The sequence below is a fragment of the Festucalex cinctus genome, chromosome 21, assembly GCF_051991245.1.
Source record: "Festucalex cinctus isolate MCC-2025b chromosome 21, RoL_Fcin_1.0, whole genome shotgun sequence".
NCBI lineage: Eukaryota > Metazoa > Chordata > Actinopteri > Syngnathiformes > Syngnathidae > Festucalex > Festucalex cinctus.
Genome location: NC_135431.1, coordinates 4,575,562 through 4,595,991, shown reverse-complemented (window position 1 = coordinate 4,595,991; position 20,430 = coordinate 4,575,562). Strand labels below are relative to the sequence as shown.

At 40.5% G+C, this 20,430-nt stretch overlaps 1 protein-coding gene across 1 annotated transcript in view; it reads right to left on the bottom strand.

Moving 5' to 3' along the window:
• The window catches only part of myt1la (myelin transcription factor 1-like, a), a 32,783-nt gene extending 22,118 nt beyond the window's left edge, over positions 1–10,665 (bottom strand). The window contains exons 1-6 of the mRNA XM_077510817.1: positions 10,539–10,665; positions 10,279–10,408; positions 5,812–5,914; positions 5,686–5,740; positions 3,065–3,098; positions 1,293–1,355 (exon numbers count right to left, since the gene is read on the bottom strand). Coding sequence (XP_077366943.1) covers positions 1,293–1,355; positions 3,065–3,098; positions 5,686–5,740 — 152 coding nt within the window. The 5' untranslated portion in view covers positions 5,812–5,914; positions 10,279–10,408; positions 10,539–10,665. The remainder of the gene's footprint in view (positions 1–1,292; positions 1,356–3,064; positions 3,099–5,685; positions 5,741–5,811; positions 5,915–10,278; positions 10,409–10,538) is intronic.
• Positions 10,666–20,430: the final 9,765 nt, after the last annotated feature.

Below are 20,430 nucleotides of genomic sequence, written 5' to 3'. Positions count from 1 at the left end.
CCATTTATTTTCAATTTTTTTTTTATTTTCAGTGTCACTTTCCACGCCCACTTCCACACATATAACCAATCATCATTACCGGGTGTCTGATAATGCTCGGTTGGTAAAAGCGCACCGTCCAGTAACCAGGAAGTCTCTCAATTGACTTCATAAGCATTCAAATCTTAGCATTCAGCCTTCAGCATTCCCGCGCAATTTCTCCAGAAATTGCACTTAGTCTAGTTTATTATTTATATTTATTCATATATATTTATAAAATATATATGAATATGTACACCAGGGTTAATAGTTTCTAGGGGTGTGAATTGCCTCGTACCCGACGATTCGATTCGTATCACGATTCACAGGTCACGATTCGATTCGATACCGATTAATCCCGATACGAATTTCTAAGTCGATTGTTGTGATTTTTTTTCATTCAAATTTAGAAAATACTAATCAGTAAGCTTGTCGAGTGTAAGATTTATATGAAAATGTCTTATTTATTTATCTGAAATTTCAGTCTTATAGAGGTTGTAATCTGTTTCATGTTTGAACAGCATTAAAATAAAATATTAAGGCTTAATGTTCCGTTCATATAACATTCTTCCATGCTCGTTTTGTTGAATATTTTTCCATTAAAAATGGAAGTTTAAAAATCGATTCACACACAAAAAAAAAAAAAAAAAAAAAAAAGGCAATGATGAAAAGACGTTGAATCGGTAAGACTACCGAATGAACAATTCTGAGCTCTTAAAAAAAAAAAAAAAAAAAAAAAAAAAAAAAAAAATCGATTTTTTTTTATTGAATCGATTCGAGTATCGCGATATATCGCCGAATCGATTTTTTTTAACACCCCTAATAGTTTCCAATTTTTCATTATACTTATGTTTTTGATTTCATTTTGACTTAGTTTGAATTTGTGTTTAGAGCAAGTTTGCTAGTTTTTAAAGTTAGAATTCTTCATTTTAGTGTCGTGTTTATTAGTTTTATTTTTTTCCAAATATAAGGACTATTTGCCGAATGCAAAATAAGTTAAAAAAAAGTTGCAAAGTATTGTGTAATGAAGTAAATTACAATTGTCAAGAATTGTTTGACATTCTTTACCGACATAAATACATTTAAAATGACCCTCAAAAGCTCTTGATCTTGACACATTTGAAAATGAAAGATAAAGATAAAAAAAAAAAAACCTTCATTATTATATTTCGTGAACAAAAATGTTTCTCCCCCGCCCAATTTGAGATATTTAGTTAGCTTTCATTAACTCTCATAATCTTGGCGCGCACGCACAACGAGTGGTCGGTCCTTACCTGCGGTGTCTCGCGTACTTCCCGCTGACGTGACCAGAACCGTCGCAGCCTGCCGTCGGACAGCTGAGAAGACAAGACGGCGGTCACCACACGTCAGGGAGTTTTACTCACGTGATTTCACAAGAGTAAATTATTCACAACAACCTTGGCGATTTGCGCTTCGACAGGCGTACCTAATGAAGCGGCTATTTGAAGAGCGTGGCTGTAAGAATCCGTTGACAATTCTGTTGCTCTTCCCGGGCTTGACCTTGGGTAATAATTGCCATCTTATAAATGATAGGGCGTTTATTGTGTCTTAGCGTCGTCCTGTCAGCATCTTTAGCTCGTTCACTTCCCTTCTCAGAGATACTGAGGCAAATGTGCCGCGTCACATGACACAGCACACAATAAACATCCGACACTTTACAAGGTGTCATTTATTGCCTAAAGTTTGAGGCCCAGAAGAACAACAGAATTGTTGTGTGATTGTTACACGCGTGACGGGCGAATGGCCCCGTTACTGCGGAGGACCAAAACTGCCCACATTAAAAATAAATAAATAGATTAAATAAAGTAAGTAAATTAATAAAAGTTCAAATAAAAACAGATATAAAATGTAATTAAAAAAAAATAATCAAAATAATCAAAACAATTAAAATAAAATATCATTCAAAAATGAAATACAAATAAATAAATGTGTCAGCGGGTCAGCAAACAGGAAAGATCCGCTCACTCAACCGTTGAAAGGCAGTTTGCGACGGCGGAGTCCAACCCAAGATACGCTTAGGACCGCCCCCCTCATTTGAATGACATTTTGTCCCGACAGAGCGTCTGCAACACGAAATAAACAAATGTGAGCGTAAAGCGTTTTTATTTAGTGATTGATATATAATTCTATTTATTTATTTCCACATGTATTTTTTTAATCTCATTTTGTAAGGTTTGTATTTTTACTTTATTTTGCATATTTTGTTTTTATTTCCATTTTTTGTATTTCATTTTTAATTTAATTAATGTTTTATTTAATTCTATTTTTTTTTTAAATCTCATTTTTTAATTTGTGTATTTTTACTTTATTTTGCATATTTTGTTGTTTTATTTCAATTTTTTTGTATTTAATTTATAATTTCATTAATTTTTTATTTAATTATATTTATTTTATTATTATTTTTTAAACTTTGTCTTTATTAGTTTTTTCAGGAACATTAACTGTAATTGAATTATATTTATTTTTTAATCTCATTTTTTTATTTTTACTTTATTTTGCATATTTTGTTGTTTTTAGTTCCATTTTTTGTATTTAATTTTTTATTTAATTTATTTTTTTTTAAATGTAATTATATTTATTTTTTTAACCTCATTTTTTATTTTTTGTTTGCATATTTAGTTGTTTTTATTTCCTTTTTTTTTTTTTTTTTTTGTATTTAAATTCTGCAATTTTGCGCCTCCATACGTTACAAGCTGACTTGACAGCACCTCATACAGTCGAAAAGCGCAAAACTTCGATCGTTATGACGTACGCAAACATGAAGGACCAACTTCCATAAGTGCGCGTGTCGATGAGCAGTCTCATGTCGCCTCCGGCAGAACAGCAGCAGCATCATTCACTTGACTGTGAGTCAGTGTTTGCATCAAAGTAAGCGAGCGTGCGCGTGAGACCGGACACGCTGTTTCGAGTCAGACTCTGCCCTGCATCAATTTGATTTGTAATCTCCCTTCATCTTCTTCTTATTTATCACTTCATGAAATGGTGCACGCGCACGACACGCAATTAGAACCCGACGTTGACATACCTGAACAGTTCCTGCGTCACGGCCTCCATGACGGCTTCACACGACGACGGCGACGACACGCAGGCGGGGGAAACGGTGAGTGGAGACAATTAGCGCTGGCTCGTAACAACAAGTTACCATGTCAACATGACGGACACAAAGTGTTCTCGAGAAGTACAAAGAAGGCACCAGAGCTAAAACAAGAACAGGGAAGATGTCAGTGCAAATTCCAAGGGAGGGAAGCGAGAAGTGCGCGAAAAACAGAAGCGAGTCAAAAAGGGAGAAATGAGTTCACAGGGAGGAGAAGGGACAAAGATGGAGGATGCAAAAAGGAGAAAGAAGACGTCGTTAAAAAAAAAAAAAAAAAAAAAAAAAGAGAAGACGTCGGAATGTTGCAAAAAGGAGAAGAAAGAAATGGGAAAGAAAAGGTCAAAGGAAGTGCAAATGAAAAAAAAAAAATAGTTTACATGAAACAAAAACAAAAAAAAAGTTTGAGAAAGGTGAACAATGACGTCAAAGGTCATAAAAGGAAAAAAGGAGGAGGAGTCAGACAAAGTTGCAGAAAGGAGGAGTAAAAGCATGTCAAAAGGAAAAAGGAGAGAAGTAAAAAGGAAAACAAAGGAGTTAACAGGAAGACTTAAGAGGATTTTTACAAGGAGTCAGCAGGAGTTAGATGGCGTCAGAAATGATCAAGGTGAGGGAGAGAGTTTAAAAAAAAAGGAGAAAAAAGGAGCTGAAGTCAGTAAAAACAAGGAAAAAGAAGGCATTGGGAGGGCAAAAGGAAAAAGGAGAATGAAGATATCGGAGGAAAAAGACTAGAAATGGCAGAAAAAAAGGGAAACAGATGTTAAAAGATGTTAAAAAAAAAAAAAACAAGAAAAGGGACAGAGGAAAAAAAGAGGAAAAAGGAGAATGAAGATATCGGAGGAAAAAGACTAGAAATGGCAGAAAAATAGGGAAACAGATGTTAAAAGATGTTAAAAAAAAAAAAAACAAGAAAAGGGACAGAGGAAAAAAAGAGGAAAAAGGAGAATGAAGATATTGGAGGGAAAAAAAAGACTAGAAATGGCAGAAAAAAAGGGAAACAGATGTTAAAAGATGTAAAAAAAAAAAAGAAAAGGGACAGAGGAAAAAAAGAGGAAAAAGGAGAATGAAGATATTGGAGGGAGAAAAAAAAGACTAGAAATGGCAGAAAAAAAGGGAAACAGATGTTAAAAGATGTATAAAAAAAAAAGAAAAGGGACAGAGGAAAAAAAGAGGAAAAAGGAGAATGAAGATATTGGAGGGAGAAAAAAAAGACTAGAAATGGCAGAAAAAAAGGGAAACAGATGTTAAAAGATGTAAAAAAAAAGAAAAAAAGAAAAAATAAAAACAAGAAAAGGGACAGAGGAAAAAAGAGGAAAAAGTAGAATGAAGATATTGGAGGGGGAAAAAAAGACTAGAAATGGCAGAAAAAAAGGGAAACAGATGTTAAAAGATGTAAAAAAAAAAAAATAAAAATAAAAAACAAGAAAAGGGACAGAGGAAAAAAAGAGGAAAAAGGAGAATGAAGATATCGGAGGAAAAAGACTAGAAATGGCAGAAAAATAGGGAAACAGATGTTAAAAGATGTTAAAAAAAAAAAAAACAAGAAAAGGGACAGAGGAAAAAAAGAGGAAAAAGGAGAATGAAGATATTGGAGGGAAAAAAAAGACTAGAAATGGCAGAAAAAAAGGGAAACAGATGTTAAAAGATGTATAAAAAAAAAAGAAAAGGGACAGAGGAAAAAAAGAGGAAAAAGGAGAATGAAGATATTGGAGGGAGAAAAAAAAGACTAGAAATGGCAGAAAAAAAGGGAAACAGATGTTAAAAGATGTAAAAAAAAAGAAAAAAAGAAAAAATAAAAACAAGAAAAGGGACAGAGGAAAAAAGAGGAAAAAGTAGAATGAAGATATTGGAGGGGGAAAAAAAGACTAGAAATGGCAGAAAAAAAGGGAAACAGATGTTAAAAGATGTAAAAAAAACAAAAAAACAAAAAAAAAACAAGAAAAGGGACAGAGGAAAAAAAGAGGAAAAAGGAGAATGAAGATATTTGAGGGAAAAAAAAAAGACTAGAAATGGCAGAAAAAAAGGGAAACAGATGTTAAAAGATGTAAAAAAAAAAAAAAAAAAGAAAAAAAAAGAAAAGGGACAGAGGAAGTAAAACGACAACGTTAAATGGAGGAGAAAAAGGAATTTGAGAACGGAGTAAGATGATGTAAATGAGAGGAGGGAGGAGTCAAAGGCATGCAGGAAGAGGGACGAGAAAGAACATACTCGAAAAATGAGTAAAGGCATTAGAATTAAAAAAAAAAAAAAGAATTAATGAAATGAAAAGGAGAATGACCACTCAAAACAAGAAAAGGGAGAAATGTTAACGGAGTGAAAAGGAGAAAGTATTTAGAGGGAAGAGAAAGAAAGGGAGGAGTTAAAGGAAGTAAAACGGAGAAAGAAGGAGTCAACAAAAAGGAGTCAACAGGCCAGTCAAGCGGAGCGCCACACGACGGATGAAAGTAAGTCGAGCTTCAATGTCACAGGAAAGACAAAAAAAAAGCGAGTGAAAGAAGACAAATGTGGGAACAAAAGAAGCGGAGGAGGAAGAAGGAGTCAAGCTGCTTCCCCACCTCGCACTCCTTTGGATCTAGTTCGGTGGCGTTTGTCTGCTGCATTCACCTCCATCTGGACAGGAAGTGACGTCACCACATGGGACCAAACGACGACGATGAGGATGAGCAGGACGAAGAGCGTACCTGGCTGGACCAGCTCGGGCGCGGGAAAATGCGGGCGGCAAACGAGTTCAGAGCTCCTCCTCCTCCTCCTCGCTCGTCGTCGTCGTCGTCCTCCTCATCTTTTCTGCAAAAAAACCCCCACAAAACATCAAAAACTTCAGGCGCGGCGAAGGTCAAAGTTCACACTTGACACGCTTGCGATCGTGCGATCACATCCAAGACGAAGGAGGCGGCGCAGAAAGAAGACTGCAGTGCAGCAGCATTTCTAATCCAAATGTAAATTGTCTCTCGGCGCTCGACGGCGCGGCCGAGCCCGCCGAGTTCATCTGAGGCCGCCGCTCTGCTGCTCGCCGTGCGCCGACGTCGACTGCTCCGCCCCCCCCTCCCCCTCCCCCTCCCCCTCCAAACTCTGTGAGAAGAAAGCCCTCATCATCCCCTTCCGAGACTCCACCACTCAGTGTGCGTGTACATATGATGGAATGTGCAATACGTGTGCCAGAGGATGTCGCATGTAATACATGCGACGGGGTGAAAAAGAACATAAAAAAATAAATTAATTAATGAATAAATAAGTAAAATGACATTTTAACACATTCACTGCCAGTCCAGCAAAGATGCATCATTTGACGTGTTTTTCCGTCAATGGCAGTGAATGAGTTAACTGCATAAAATTGTGTGGGGGGGGGGAAACAATCATTTATTGAGAACAATGTATGTGGAAAAAAAAAAGAAGACATTTTTAAGCAGATACAAAATGTTATGGAAAAATACATTTTGAAGTGCTTAAAATTACGGGGGGGGGGGGGACAAATAAATTTCTTCAGCATTAAAAAAAAAAAAAAAAAAGACAAACATTTTCAAGTGCATACTTTTTGAGACAAAATGAGGAAAATATTTTCCTAAATATATGAAAATGTGAAAAAGTCAATGTTTTAAATGCAGAAAGATGCAAAAAAAAAAAATACAAAATACAAAATATTTTTGGAGTTTGAAAATTTGAAAGAGAAAACTTTTTGAAAATGAAAGGAATTTTTGAAGAATTTAAATGTAGGTAAATACCTTTTTAAAGTGACTAAAATGTATATTAGAAATTTTAATTTAAGGGCATAAATTTGTGGAAAAAATATTTTCTAAACGCATGAAAATATGAAAGTAAGAACAATTTTAAATGCAAAAAAAAAGTGAAAAAAAAACAAATATTTGCTGAATTTAGAAAAATGTAAAACTATATATAGGTAGTAGATACAAAATGAAAAAAAAAACATTTTTTAGAAAGTAAATGTGATTTGAAGTACTTAAAATGAGTAAAGAAATACTTTAAAGCACAAATAATATTTAAATACATGAAGTGAGCGTAAGAACAAATCTTTAAATGCAGAAAAATTTGGGGAAAAAAATTCTGAAATTGCTGATATTCTGATATTGCTTGCATTATGCACAAAAAAAAATGGTGGGAAAAAAAAATCAAAGCATTTTTACATATAAAAATAAATGGAAAAATTATTTTCAAAAGTACAAAAAAAAAAGGTGAAACATTCTGCTGGATGTCTTTTGAGGTGCATAAAATGTGAAACAATACATTTTTGATTGCAAAACGTGAAACAAAAGACGCAGGGATGCATTAAAAAAAAAAAAAAAAAAAAAGAAACAGAGGAAAAACATGCATATTTAGGCTTATAGAATGAACATTTGAAGAAAATTGAGTTTGTGTAAAACGTGGCCAAATTAAGATTGTAATCTGTAATCTTGTATACAGCCGACAACCATCAAACTCGTGCGCGTGCGTGCGCGCGCTATACGGCGGTGCGGTGCGAAGAGGCGTCTCACACTGTTTAGTATTCACACTGACACTCAGCCTGTCTGCTACAGTCTGATGCAGCGCTCCTATACTCTCACGCTGGCGCGCTCTCACGTGCACTCTCTCGATCGTGCGCAAACAACAATCGCAGAAAGTGCACACAATGGCGTGCGCGCGCGCGCTACCGTTGTGCCTTGCGACAGCCGACAGACGGGGAGCCAGCAAACAAACACGTGCGCTCCCTCGCTGGCGTGGCGTGCGGCGCCGCCGCGGTCGCATCGATAATACAAAACAAACCAAAACATTCTCATACAGCGCGTGTCACTTTACAGTAGAGAGTCACACGTGTGCAACGGACGATGTGTTTGTGTTATGTTGGGGGAAAAAAAAAAGGGAAATATTCTTCCTCTTGGAAGTCATAAAACTACTTACTAGTCTAATCGAGGACTTGTAGACAAACAATCAAGTCGACAAATACGCTCCAATTCGCATCTATTGGAGGGCTAACAATGATGGGGTCTGTTATGAGTTGTGCAGTACCACATTGTACCACAACATGCCGGGTGGCAGCACTGAGCTCGACTGGAAAGAACGCAGCGTAATTAAAAACAAGATGAAGAGTAGCAATTATTTGAAGGCTTACAAGTTGTTGATCGTCGGGGGTGCGTTTAAAAAAAAATAGCCGTAATCAGTGAAATAGTCACTTGATTTTTTTTTTTTTTTTTTGTATTTATTAAAAATGTTTTATGGCTGTAATCGGCTTGTCTCGTCGATGATGAGGGAGACAAATGGCAACCAATCGCCAACATGTTGCATGAAACGAGGTTCGTGATTGGCTGGCCTTAGCGTAGCATTCGGGGACAGGCGTTAAAAATGCAAAGCACAACCTATGTTGTTGATTTGAATCTCATATCCTGAATGTTCATATTTAGATACTACTGAGCAAAAATATATCGTTATTGTATTGATAGAGATGTGCAAATATGTCGGGACGTCAAGCCACAGAAATACATTATATACAGGATACATATCCTCCTGATTACCAGCAATTCAAATTTGTCCACTGTAGTGGACCTTTTTGAACCTGAATTGCATCATAAAAGAAAATGGCTTCCCTCAGTGCAAGCACTTTTTAGGGAAGAGGAAAAGTAAGTGTATAACACTTTTTATTGAACAAATTTAGGCTTTAAATGTTGTTAGCACGTTTTCTATAAGACTCTTAAGAACACATATTAAAGTATTGTTTGAATTATGTTAACTGTATTTGAGCCTAACATTTAAGTTTAAAAAAAATGTCCTCTGTAGTGGACACATTATAGCTTAAAAATAAAACCCGTTTTTTTTTTTCAAAAATTCTTTTGCAGTATTCCAAAGATTGGAGAATATCAAAATAAACATGATTGGACAATGTTTTTTTTCCCTAGTAGTCAAGAGGATATTTTGTTTTACAATACTGAACTATATTTACAATTTCAATGGATAAAATCGCAAAGCTTTGTGATAAAAACGTACAAGTGTACCTTGATTGACACTATGTTTTTTGAGGATTAAAAAAACAAGGCAACCAGCAACTTGGTGGGAAGGCACGGACGTAAATAAACGATTATTATGTCATCCAAATAGTCTTTTTTTTTTTTTTATCACAAAAAGCTCATTTTCGACACTTTTGCTAGTCTGGAACGTAAGTCATGCTCGACAGCTTATTAACAGAAAAAGCTAGAAACAAACTTTTTTTTTTTTTTTTTTCCTGGTGGGGGAAAAAAAAAAAAAAAAAAAAAAAAAAAAAAAAAAAGTCCAGTCAAAATGTTCTAATACGGCCGGCAGTGAGATAAAATGGCACTTAATAGAAACAAGTCTCATTAATTAGCTGCAACAATACAAGACAATCAATAAGTCCACTATATCAACTCGACGCAGGCACATGCTGTGTTCAAAATAAAATGTCCAGTGCGAAATTAATGCCAACCTCAATTTGCAAAAGTTGTAGCTACTGTCCGTCATTGTCATATTTGACAAGACTGAAATCTAAAATGCTGACTGAGCTCGTATATGAATAAAATCCTGTGATTGGTCCCTCTTCGACATTAACAAAGCATGGCAAGAATTCGCATACTCCACAGCCACTTCATTAGGTACGTCATCAACACAAAAAAATATGAATGTGTAATTTTGATTGAGACTCACTCAAAAATAAATATTCGCAATGGTCAAAAGCCAACGATTGTTTAAACCTAAATAAAAATTGTGTGTCCTTAATGAAGTGTCCAGTGATCTCAGGTCAGTGTCACAGCTGACAGGCGTCGTCATGTAAAATACATTCATGATAATAAAAACGCCTCTGACAGATGATTTTGGACACTTGAAAACGATCAATAGCATAAAGTACATACGAGACGACGGCAAATTATTACGCAGGTGCCGCATTGCACGTGCACGTCTAATCGGCAAAAGTGGCGCCAAAGGAGGACGCCGAGCTGCCAACATTGCCCCCCCCCCCCCCCCCCCCCCCCCCCCCTCATCCTCCTGTGGAGGCGCGTGCGCGCCGCCGACAACAACTGTCACCTCGACGAGCACGCGCGCGGAGGCATAATGACAACGCGCGGAGGCGAGCGAGCCGAGGAGAACGTGCGCGTGCGCGCGCTTCGGGGAATGACGACGGGAAAGCAAAAAAAAAAAAAAAAAAAACATACCGGAAAAGACGCGATGGCGGCGACTCTTCTTCCTCTCGTCGGGAGTGGGAACGTGTGCACGTTTGCCTCAGCGTCTCTCCAGCTGCTTCTCTCTCTCTTTTGTCGCGCGCGCTATCTGGCCATGCCTTCACTGGAGTGAGGGAGGGGGGGAGGAGGGAGGAAAGGGAGGGAGGGAAGCCAGACAGACGCGAGGAGGAGGAGGAGGAGGATGAAGATGGGACGTTGAGACACTGCAGAAGAAGATGAGGAGCAAGGTTTACCTCCCTGGCGCGCTCTTCCGTATCCTCCTCTCGCCTCGACTGGCGGCCGCGCGCACGCACGCAAAGCCGAATTGACGCAGCGGGGGCGCGCAAGCTCCTTCGCCACGCTCGCGCGCGCGCGCGCACGCGCCTCCCACTGGGAACAAAGAACAACTTCCTGTCCACTTTTTGTCACGCTAAAATAACTGTTTTTGGTGATTTTTTTTTTTTTTAATATAAATATGAATTTATAGGTTACGTCATTAGGTACACCTGCAATTAAGTGTCAGTTTTTTTTGGTGTTTTTTTTTTTTTAAACTTCAGGCATCTACTATTTGCCAATGGCAGAGAAAAGTGGTAACAGTGAAAAGGGAAATAATGCAACTCAACTTTATTCATATTCTGTATATGACAACAACTGGTGCATACAAAGAGGTCTACTTGGAGTAAAATATAGTCATACAGTAACGATTTTATTCCAATTTTAAAGAAATGCGAAAATAAAACTGAAAATTTGAAAAAAATAAATAAATAAATTCTTATGCATAAAGGGGGATGATTTTGAAGTGCATCGCAAAAAAAGGAAAACGCGAATTTTGTCGAAGAGGTCGCTTAAAGCAATGGTAGTTATTCCCAAAAACGGCCAGCAGGTGGCAACAGCGTACGAGATCAGCCAGGGACATGTTGCAACAAGCTGTTCTTTTTTTTTTTTCTCTCTCAAGTGTTTTCACCAGGAATGTGAATATTGATGAAACTTAGTGAGATTCTAATGCAAATTGCTCCAAAATGGAAACAGATACTTTTTTTTTCCTGATGAAAGAAGAGACTTTAATCTTTCTTTTGGTAGGTTCCATGTTTTTATAGTAATCGAACACAGTATTCTCTGGGCCTTGCGAAATCGGTCAAAATCCAGTAAAACAGCCGCGAATGAAGGGGCTTGCCTCAGTGAAACTGCCTGGGAGTGAATGAGTTAAAAAAGCACCGCATCGGCCCCAAAAGAGACCGGCCCACCGGGCGTCTGCCCCGTATGCCAGATGGCCAGTCCAGCCCTGCTTGTAAATAAAAAATAAAAAAACTTTCAAATATTAAATACGATTCTCTTATTTTGCCATCTTTTTCCTCCCTCACATCTGCAGTCCAACATTTTCCACATCTCAAATTCCTTCCTCTTCATTATTCATCCCTCTCTTCCTCCCTCCTCCTCCTCCTCCTCCTGCTTCCTGCACATCTGCTCAGCGCAATTTGCTCTCGCCATCCCCGTCTTCCCCGCGACCGCAGCCTGCAGTGATCTGAGGACACGAGCGAGCGAGCGTTAAGCGAACGGGCTGACCCATTTTGTTTGGGTTAACAAAAAAAAAAAAAAAATAAATAAAAAAAAACATCACCGTGTCACTTTTTGTATCCGTCGCTAGCTGCTGGATTAGCATCACAAACACTTGTAGCATATCATCAGGGTCATTTACAGTTGGGAACTATGCTGCCCTCTGGTGGCGCCTCGAAAGGTCATCGTAACGCCATAAGCTGGCAATTAATATAGTAGAATATCAACTGCTGTTGATTCAACACATTTTTTACATTATATCCCGTGGACTAGTCGTTAAGTCAATGCACGTTCTCCAACGTTCTTCCCCCGGTAACCCCCCCCCCCCCAAATCCCTGCGGCAGCTGCGTCACGCTCGCACGCTTCACGGCCGCTTATCTCATTTGTGCCGTGGTGACGTGTTTACTGCACAGGTCCCCACACTGTGTAGGTGTTTAGCTTTTTTTTTTTTTTTTTTCCTTCCTTCCTTCCTTCCACGGCAGCAGCCCGGAGCACGTTGCAGGCTCAGTGGCAGAAAGTCAATTAGAGCGAGGCCGAGCCTGGCTGGCGGCGGGCGTACGGGAGCCAGATAAGAACGGCGAGATGGCGGCTGGCTGCCGAGCGTTCGCCCGGCAGGGTGCATGGGCGGGCGGCGCTCAACTTTGACCTCCGCGTGCAGACGAGGAACGTCGGCGCCAACCAGCCGGTACCCCCCCCCCCCCCCCTCCCTCCTCCTACCTTCCATTTACAAATGAACTTTCTCAAAACAAAAAACAAGCACACATTTTCCTGCTACAAACTCACCAGGGAAATTTGGCAAATATCTTCTCGAATGCGCCTCAATGCTACGCTATGTTAAAGGGATTGCTTGATAACTTTGGTGCATGGCCAAATAATGAGTCAAAAAAACAATTATAAGATCAGAAAAGGTCAAATCTGCTACCGAAGTAAAGATGAGGTCACGGGAAGCAAAAGATGCCTAATGGGGACATGGACGCAATTGTCGTCTTTGTGGCTCTAAAGTGCTCAATTCGATTCAGATCAGGTGATTGACTTTTCCGTTTGCCCAACATTCCACTTTGGTTGCTTTGGCAGTATGTCTGGGGTGGGCTATTGTCCATCTGCACTGGAAAGTGCCACCTGACATGTTCTGAAAAATTTGGTTAAATATAAGCAAAAGATCCGATTGCATGAACGACTTTGAAATTCATCCTGTTGCTTTAGCCTGACTGGACATGGAACAGCTCTATGAAATGACTAATTTAGTTATTAACTCATTTGCTCCCAAAGACGAATTTATACGTTTTTTTTTTGGGGGGGGGGGGGGGGGGGGGGGGGGGGTTATGCTAGACTGAGCATACAGAAGGCTTTCATGCAGCCTCTGAACTGAAGAGATTGTTAGAAAAAAAAGGTAGTTATTACAAAAACGTCCAGCAGGTGGCACCAGAGTATAAGAGATCAACCAGGGCCATGTTGCAAAAAAGCTCTTTTCCCCACCGCTTGAAACAGATTTGTGAATAATGATGAAACTTCGCCATATTCTAATGCTAATTGCTCCAAAACGGAAACAGATAGAATTTTTTTTTTCCCTAACTCTAATCTTTCTTTTGGTAGGTTCCATGTTTTCATAGCAATAGAACGTAAAAGTGAAAATTAAGTAAAACAGCCCGGAGCAAAGGTGCTTGCTTCAGTGAAAATGGCTGCTGAGAGGGAATGAGTTAAGTTATTAAACACATTTTTGGGTGAATACTAACGGCACCAAACTTTCGTGGGTTACTAATAGGGATGTAACGATAATGGCAAAATTGTGATATCGCGATATTAACAGCAGCACTTTTTTTTTTTTTTTTTAAAGTCATGTTGATTTCCATTTGTGCACTTCTAACACCCTCTTGTGGTTCGTTTTTTTTTTGTACAATTTAATTTTCATTAGGGATGTTTTGGTCCTTCTGTGTTCAAAATCGACACTAATCGTCAGATGACGGGGAACGAAATATGTTTGTGAACCAAGTCAATATGTGGAGGGACTCAATGAGATTGTAGGTGGTTTATATACAAAAAAAAAAAAAAAAGACAATCCGATTTTCATTATTGTTTGTGAGAAAATCAAAGTTTCCGTGCACAAATTTCAAATGTCCCACGGAAGGAAGGAAAAAAAAAGAAAAAAAATGAGTAGGCGTCCTTCCCGCTTTCCTGTGATCTTGCTGGGATTCAAACTTGCCACAAAAGTCAAAACGGCCGCGGGCCGACTTTGGCGGAGCTCGCCAAAAAATGTCGATTTGCTTCGGCGGTAATGAAGCCCCGCATGGGCAGAACCTGCCAAGTTGCGAGCGTGAACTGGACCGGGTCCGCGTGGAACAAGACGAGGCCCGACCGCGGTCCGTCCGACTGAATCCAATCCTGACGGATGCTGCGGGAGCCCGGCAGAAGCTTCGCCGCTCCCTTAAAAAGGTCAAAATCTCCATCTTGGCATTTTGGATTCGTTCTTTTGTTTTGCTAAGGTGAAATGATGCTGTTGCCGTGGTAACGCTTGTCACAATTTTCAAGATGAAACGATTTCTGGATTTGATTGGCAGTTAGTACTTGGCCATGTGATGGAAAAGGTACGCAGTCAGACTGATTTCTGTCATTTTTATACAACTGTGGGACAATTGCACATTTTTGGCATTTTATTCTTGTGCCGGTCACGAGACGCTGCTGGCATTGACAGAGGAAGATCATTTATTTGTAACTTGGGATGGGTTTAAAAAAATAAAATCAATAGATTAGATTTTCCTTTTCGAGCCCAATATCGATTCATAAAACCATGAATCAATTTTTTAAATGTATTTTTTTTTTCCATAAATTCTAAAGAAAATAGAATTTTAAATACCTTTTTTTTTTTTTTTTTTTTGCATTTTACAGTTCTTGAAATTTATCTTTTACAGGTAATGTAAAAGTACTTTAATTTGATCAAAGACCAGAACTCATTGCACTTTAAGACAAGTCAGAATATAAGTTTATATTTGTGTAATTGTATCTGTTGAATTTCGAAGAGCTTTGAATGACAGATTTAACCTTGAGCATCACTTTTAGGGAAAATAAAGTCCTTCATTTCGGAAAAATCACATTACTTTTAAGAGTCGAGAGGTCGTGGGTCACTAAAAGTTTTTAGAAAGAGTATGCAAAAGCTCCAAATGTTACAAAAAAAGATGTCTTACCTTGACTGCTTGTCACTCGAGTCAAAGAAACGTTTTGAGGCCTGTGAGGAGAAAAATATTGTCACAATAGCAATTTGTTATCTACTAATTCAAGTTGAGCAGATTCCACGGGTTAAAGCAACAGGAAAAATTCATGATTTTAATTAGACATTTGATTTTGAAGGCCAAACCAAGATGTCAACTGGTGGCTGAACGCGAGATCCCGCCGGGTTTTGTCCAACGCAGCTCCATCGTGTAGTCAAACTCAAGAGTGAGAAATTGACAACGTCTGCCGTCACAAGTGAAGTTTTGTGGCCGCGGGTGCTGAGGAGGACACGGCGGCCGGCGCGCAACTCGCAGCCCCCGCGCCGTGTCGGCCGGTCGCAGGGAGCAGCGACCCCGGCAGAACAAACTCGCTCGGAAAAAAGTGGAAAAAAAACTTTTGCGCGTCCGTGCCTGTTGACTTCCTCCACTTTCCGCTTGTTCCTTCCCTCCAGCGGGGCCGCCACCGCGTTTCCATGCCAGCGCAAGCGGCGGCGGGCGCCGTTGCTAACGAGGCGGCGCCGGTGAGGGAGGTGAGCGTGCAGAGATGAACTCCGACCTGCGAGAGGCGCTCTCCCCCCCCCCTCTCAGACTGCTTTGCCTCCGGCCGGGTGGCCCGCGATCTGCGCTTAGCTGCCAGGAACGCGCTCGGGTCGGAACGCGCAACCCGGAAGACGACGGGCAGGCGTGGAGAGGAACAAATTTGACATTTGTTTACATGCAACCAAGAAAAACATGAAGACAAACCAGTGCAAGGAAGGAATTAAACAAGGAAGGCAACAATGGTGCCAAAAAAAAAAAGGAAGGCAAAATGAGAGGAAGGAAACAAAGCAAGATGGAAGGAAGGAAGGAAGGAAGGTAGGAAGGAAGGAAGGACGGACCTCCATGAGGGTAGAAAGTGAGCAAGTTCACAAGCAAGGATAGAGCGGTAACAAGGCCGCATGAAAGGAAGGCAAAATGGAAGGCAGAATATGATGCAAGAAAGGCGGGCAAAATGAAATGAAGGAAATAAGGAAGGCAACAATGGTGCCAAAAAAAAAAAAAAAGAGGCAAAATGAGAAGGAAACGATGCAAGAAAGGGAGGTAAAATGGAAGGAAGGCTACAAAGCAAGATGGAAGGAAGGAAGGAAGGAAGGTAGGAAGGAAGGAAGGACGGACCTCCATGAGGGTAGAAAGTGAGCAAGTTCACAAGCAAGGATAGAGCGGTAACAAGGCCGCATGAAAGGAAGGCAAAATGGAAGGCAGAATATGATGCAAGAAAGGCGGGCAAAATGAAATGAAGGAAATAAGGAAGGCAACAATGGTGCCAAAAAAAAAAAAAAAAGAGGCAAAATGAGAAGGAAACGATGCAAGAAAGGGAGGTAAAATGGAAGGAAGGCTACAAAGCAAGATGGAAGGAAGGAAGGAAGGAAGGTAGGAAGGAAGGAAGGACGGACCTCCATGAGGGTAGAAAGTGAGCAAGTTCACAAGCAAGGACAGAGAGGTAACAAGGCCGCATGAAAGGAAGGCAAAATGGAAGGCAGAATATGATGCAAGAAAGGCGGGCAAAATGAAATGAAGGAAACAAGGAAGGCAACAATGGTGCCAAAAAAGGAAGGCAAAATGAGAGGAAGGAAACGATGCAAGAAAGGGAGGCAAAATGGAAGGAAGGCTATAAAGCAAGATGGAAGGAAGGAAGGAAGGACCTCCATGAGGGTAGAAAGTGAGCAAGTTCACAAGCAAGGACAGAGAGGTAACAAGGCCGCATGAAAGGAAGGCAAAATGGAAGGAGGAATATGATGCAAGAAAGGCGGGCAAAATGAAATGAAGGAAATAAGGAAGGCAACAATGGTGCCAAAAAAAAAGAGGCGAAATGAGAAGGAAACGATGCAAGAAAGGGAGGTAAAATGGAAGGAAGGCTACAAAGCAAGATGGAAGGAAGGAAGGAAGGAAGGAAGGAAGGAAGGAAGGACCTCCATGAGGGTAGAAAGTGAGCAAGTTCACAAGCAAGGATAGAGCGGTAACAAGGCCGCATGAAAGGAAGGCAAAATGGAAGGCAGAATATGATGCAAGAAAGGCGGGCAAAATGAAATGAAGGAAATAAGGAAGGCAACAATGGTGCCAAAAAAAAAAAAAAGAGGCAAAATGAGAAGGAAACGATGCAAGAAAGGGAGGTAAAATGGAAGGAAGGCTACAAAGCAAGATGGAAGGAAGGAAGGAAGGAAGGTAGGAAGGAAGGAAGGACGGACCTCCATGAGGGTAGAAAGTGAGCAAGTTCACAAGCAAGGATAGAGCGGTAACAAGGCCGCATGAAAGGAAGGCAAAATGGAAGGCAGAATATGATGCAAGAAAGGCGGGCAAAATGAAATGAAGGAAATAAGGAAGGCAACAATGGTGCCAAAAAAAAAAAAAAAAGAGGCAAAATGAGAAGGAAACGATGCAAGAAAGGGAGGTAAAATGGAAGGAAGGCTACAAAGCAAGATGGAAGGAAGGAAGGAAGGAAGGTAGGAAGGAAGGAAGGACGGACCTCCATGAGGGTAGAAAGTGAGCAAGTTCACAAGCAAGGATAGAGCGGTAACAAGGCCGCATGAAAGGAAGGCAAAATGGAAGGCAGAATATGATGCAAGAAAGGCGGGCAAAATGAAATGAAGGAAATAAGGAAGGCAACAATGGTGCCAAAAAAAAGAGGCGAAATGAGAAGGAAACGATGCAAGAAAGGGAGGTAAAATGGAAGGAAGGCTACAAAGCAAGATGGAAGGAAGGAAGGAAGGAAGGTAGGAAGGAAGGAAGGAAGGAAGGACCTCCATGAGGGTAGAAAGTGAGCAAGTTCACAAGCAAGGATAGAGTGGTAACAAGGCCGCATGAAAGGAAGGCAAAATGGAAGGCAGAATATGATGCAAGAAAGGCGGGCAAAATGAAATGAAGGAAATAAGGAAGGCAACAATGGTGCCAAAAAAAAAAAAAAAAGAGGCAAAATGAGAAGGAAACGATGCAAGAAAGGGAGGTAAAATGGAAGGAAGGCTACAAAGCAAGATGGAAGGAAGGAAGGAAGGAAGGTAGGAAGGAAGGAAGGACGGACCTCCATGAGGGTAGAAAGTGAGCAAGTTCACAAGCAAGGACAGAGAGGTAACAAGGCCGCATGAAAGGAAGGCAAAATGGAAGGCAGAATATGATGCAAGAAAGGCGGGCAAAATGAAATGAAGGAAACAAGGAAGGCAACAATGGTGCCAAAAAAGGAAGGCAAAATGAGAGGAAGGAAACGATGCAAGAAAGGGAGGCAAAATGGAAGGAAGGCTATAAAGCAAGATGGAAGGAAGGAAGGAAGGACCTCCATGAGGGTAGAAAGTGAGCAAGTTCACAAGCAAGGACAGAGAGGTAACAAGGCCGCATGAAAGGAAGGCAAAATGGAAGGAGGAATATGATGCAAGAAAGGCGGGCAAAATGAAATGAAGGAAATAAGGAAGGCAACAATGGTGCCAAAAAAAAAGAGGCGAAATGAGAAGGAAACGATGCAAGAAAGGGAGGTAAAATGGAAGGAAGGCTACAAAGCAAGATGGAAGGAAGGAAGGAAGGAAGGAAGGAAGGAAGGACCTCCATGAGGGTAGAAAGTGAGCAAGTTCACAAGCAAGGATAGAGCGGTAACAAGGCCGCATGAAAGGAAGGCAAAATGGAAGGCAGAATATGATGCAAGAAAGGCGGGCAAAATGAAATGAAGGAAATAAGGAAGGCAACAATGGTGCCAAAAAAAAAAAAAAAGAGGCAAAATGAGAAGGAAACGATGCAAGAAAGGGAGGTAAAATGGAAGGAAGGCTACAAAGCAAGATGGAAGGAAGGAAGGAAGGAAGGTAGGAAGGAAGGAAGGACGGACCTCCATGAGGGTAGAAAGTGAGCAAGTTCACAAGCAAGGATAGAGCGGTAACAAGGCCGCATGAAAGGAAGGCAAAATGGAAGGCAGAATATGATGCAAGAAAGGCGGGCAAAATGAAATGAAGGAAATAAGGAAGGCAACAATGGTGCCAAAAAAAAAAAAAAAAGAGGCAAAATGAGAAGGAAACGATGCAAGAAAGGGAGGTAAAATGGAAGGAAGGCTACAAAGCAAGATGGAAGGAAGGAAGGAAGGAAGGTAGGAAGGAAGGAAGGACGGACCTCCATGAGGGTAGAAAGTGAGCAAGTTCACAAGCAAGGACAGAGAGGTAACAAGGCCGCATGAAAGGAAGGCAAAATGGAAGGCAGAATATGATGCAAGAAAGGCGGGCAAAATGAAATGAAGGAAACAAGGAAGGCAACAATGGTGCCAAAAAAGGAAGGCAAAATGAGAGGAAGGAAACGATGCAAGAAAGGGAGGCAAAATGGAAGGAAGGAAGGAAGGAAGGAAGGAAGGAAGGACGGACCTCCATGAGGGTAGAAAGTGAGCAAGTTCATAAGCAAGGACAGAGAGGTAACAAGGCCACATGAAAGGAAGGCAAAATGGAAGGAGGAATATGATGCAAGAAAGGCGGGCAAAATGAAATGAAGGAAATAAGGAAGGCAACAATGGTGCCAAAAAAAAAGAGGCGAAATGAGAAGGAAACGATGCAAGAAAGGGAGGTAAAATGGAAGGAAGGCTACAAAGCAAGATGGAAGGAAGGAAGGAAGGAAGGTAGGAAGGAAGGAAGGACGGACCTCCATGAGGGTAGAAAGTGAGCAAGTTCACAAGCAAGGACAGAGAGGTAACAAGGCCGCATGAAAGGAAGGCAAAATGGAAGGCAGAATATGATGCAAGAAAGGCGGGCAAAATGAAATGAAGGAAATAAGGAAGGCAACAATGGTGCCAAAAAAAAGAGGCAAAATGAGAAGGAAACGATGCAAGAAAGGGAGGTAAAATGGAAGGAAGGCTACAAAGCAAGATGGAAGGAAGGAAGGAAGGAAGGAAGGACGGACCTCCATGAGGGTAGAAAGTGAGCAAGTTCACAAGCAAGGACAGAGAGGTAACAAGGCCGCATGAAAGGAAGGCAAAATGGAAGGCAGAATATGATGCAAGAAAGGCGGGCAAAATGAAATGAAGGAAATAAGGAAGGCAACAATGGTGCCAAAAAAAAGAGGCAAAATGAGAAGGAAACGATGCAAGAAAGGGAGGTAAAATGGAAGGAAGGCTACAAAGCAAGATGGAAGGAAGGAAGGAAGGAAGGACGGACCTCCATGAGGGTAGAAATTGAGCAAGTTCACAAGCAAGGACAGAGAGGTAACAAGGCCGCATGAAAGGAAGGCAAAATGGAAGGAGGAATATGATGCAAGAAAGGCAGGCAAAATGAAATGAAGGAAACAAGGAAGGCAACAATGGTGCCAAAAAAAAAGGAAGGCAAAATGAGAGGAAGGAAACGATGCAAGAAAGGGAGGCAAAATGGAAGGAAGGAAGGAAGGAAGGAAGGAAGGA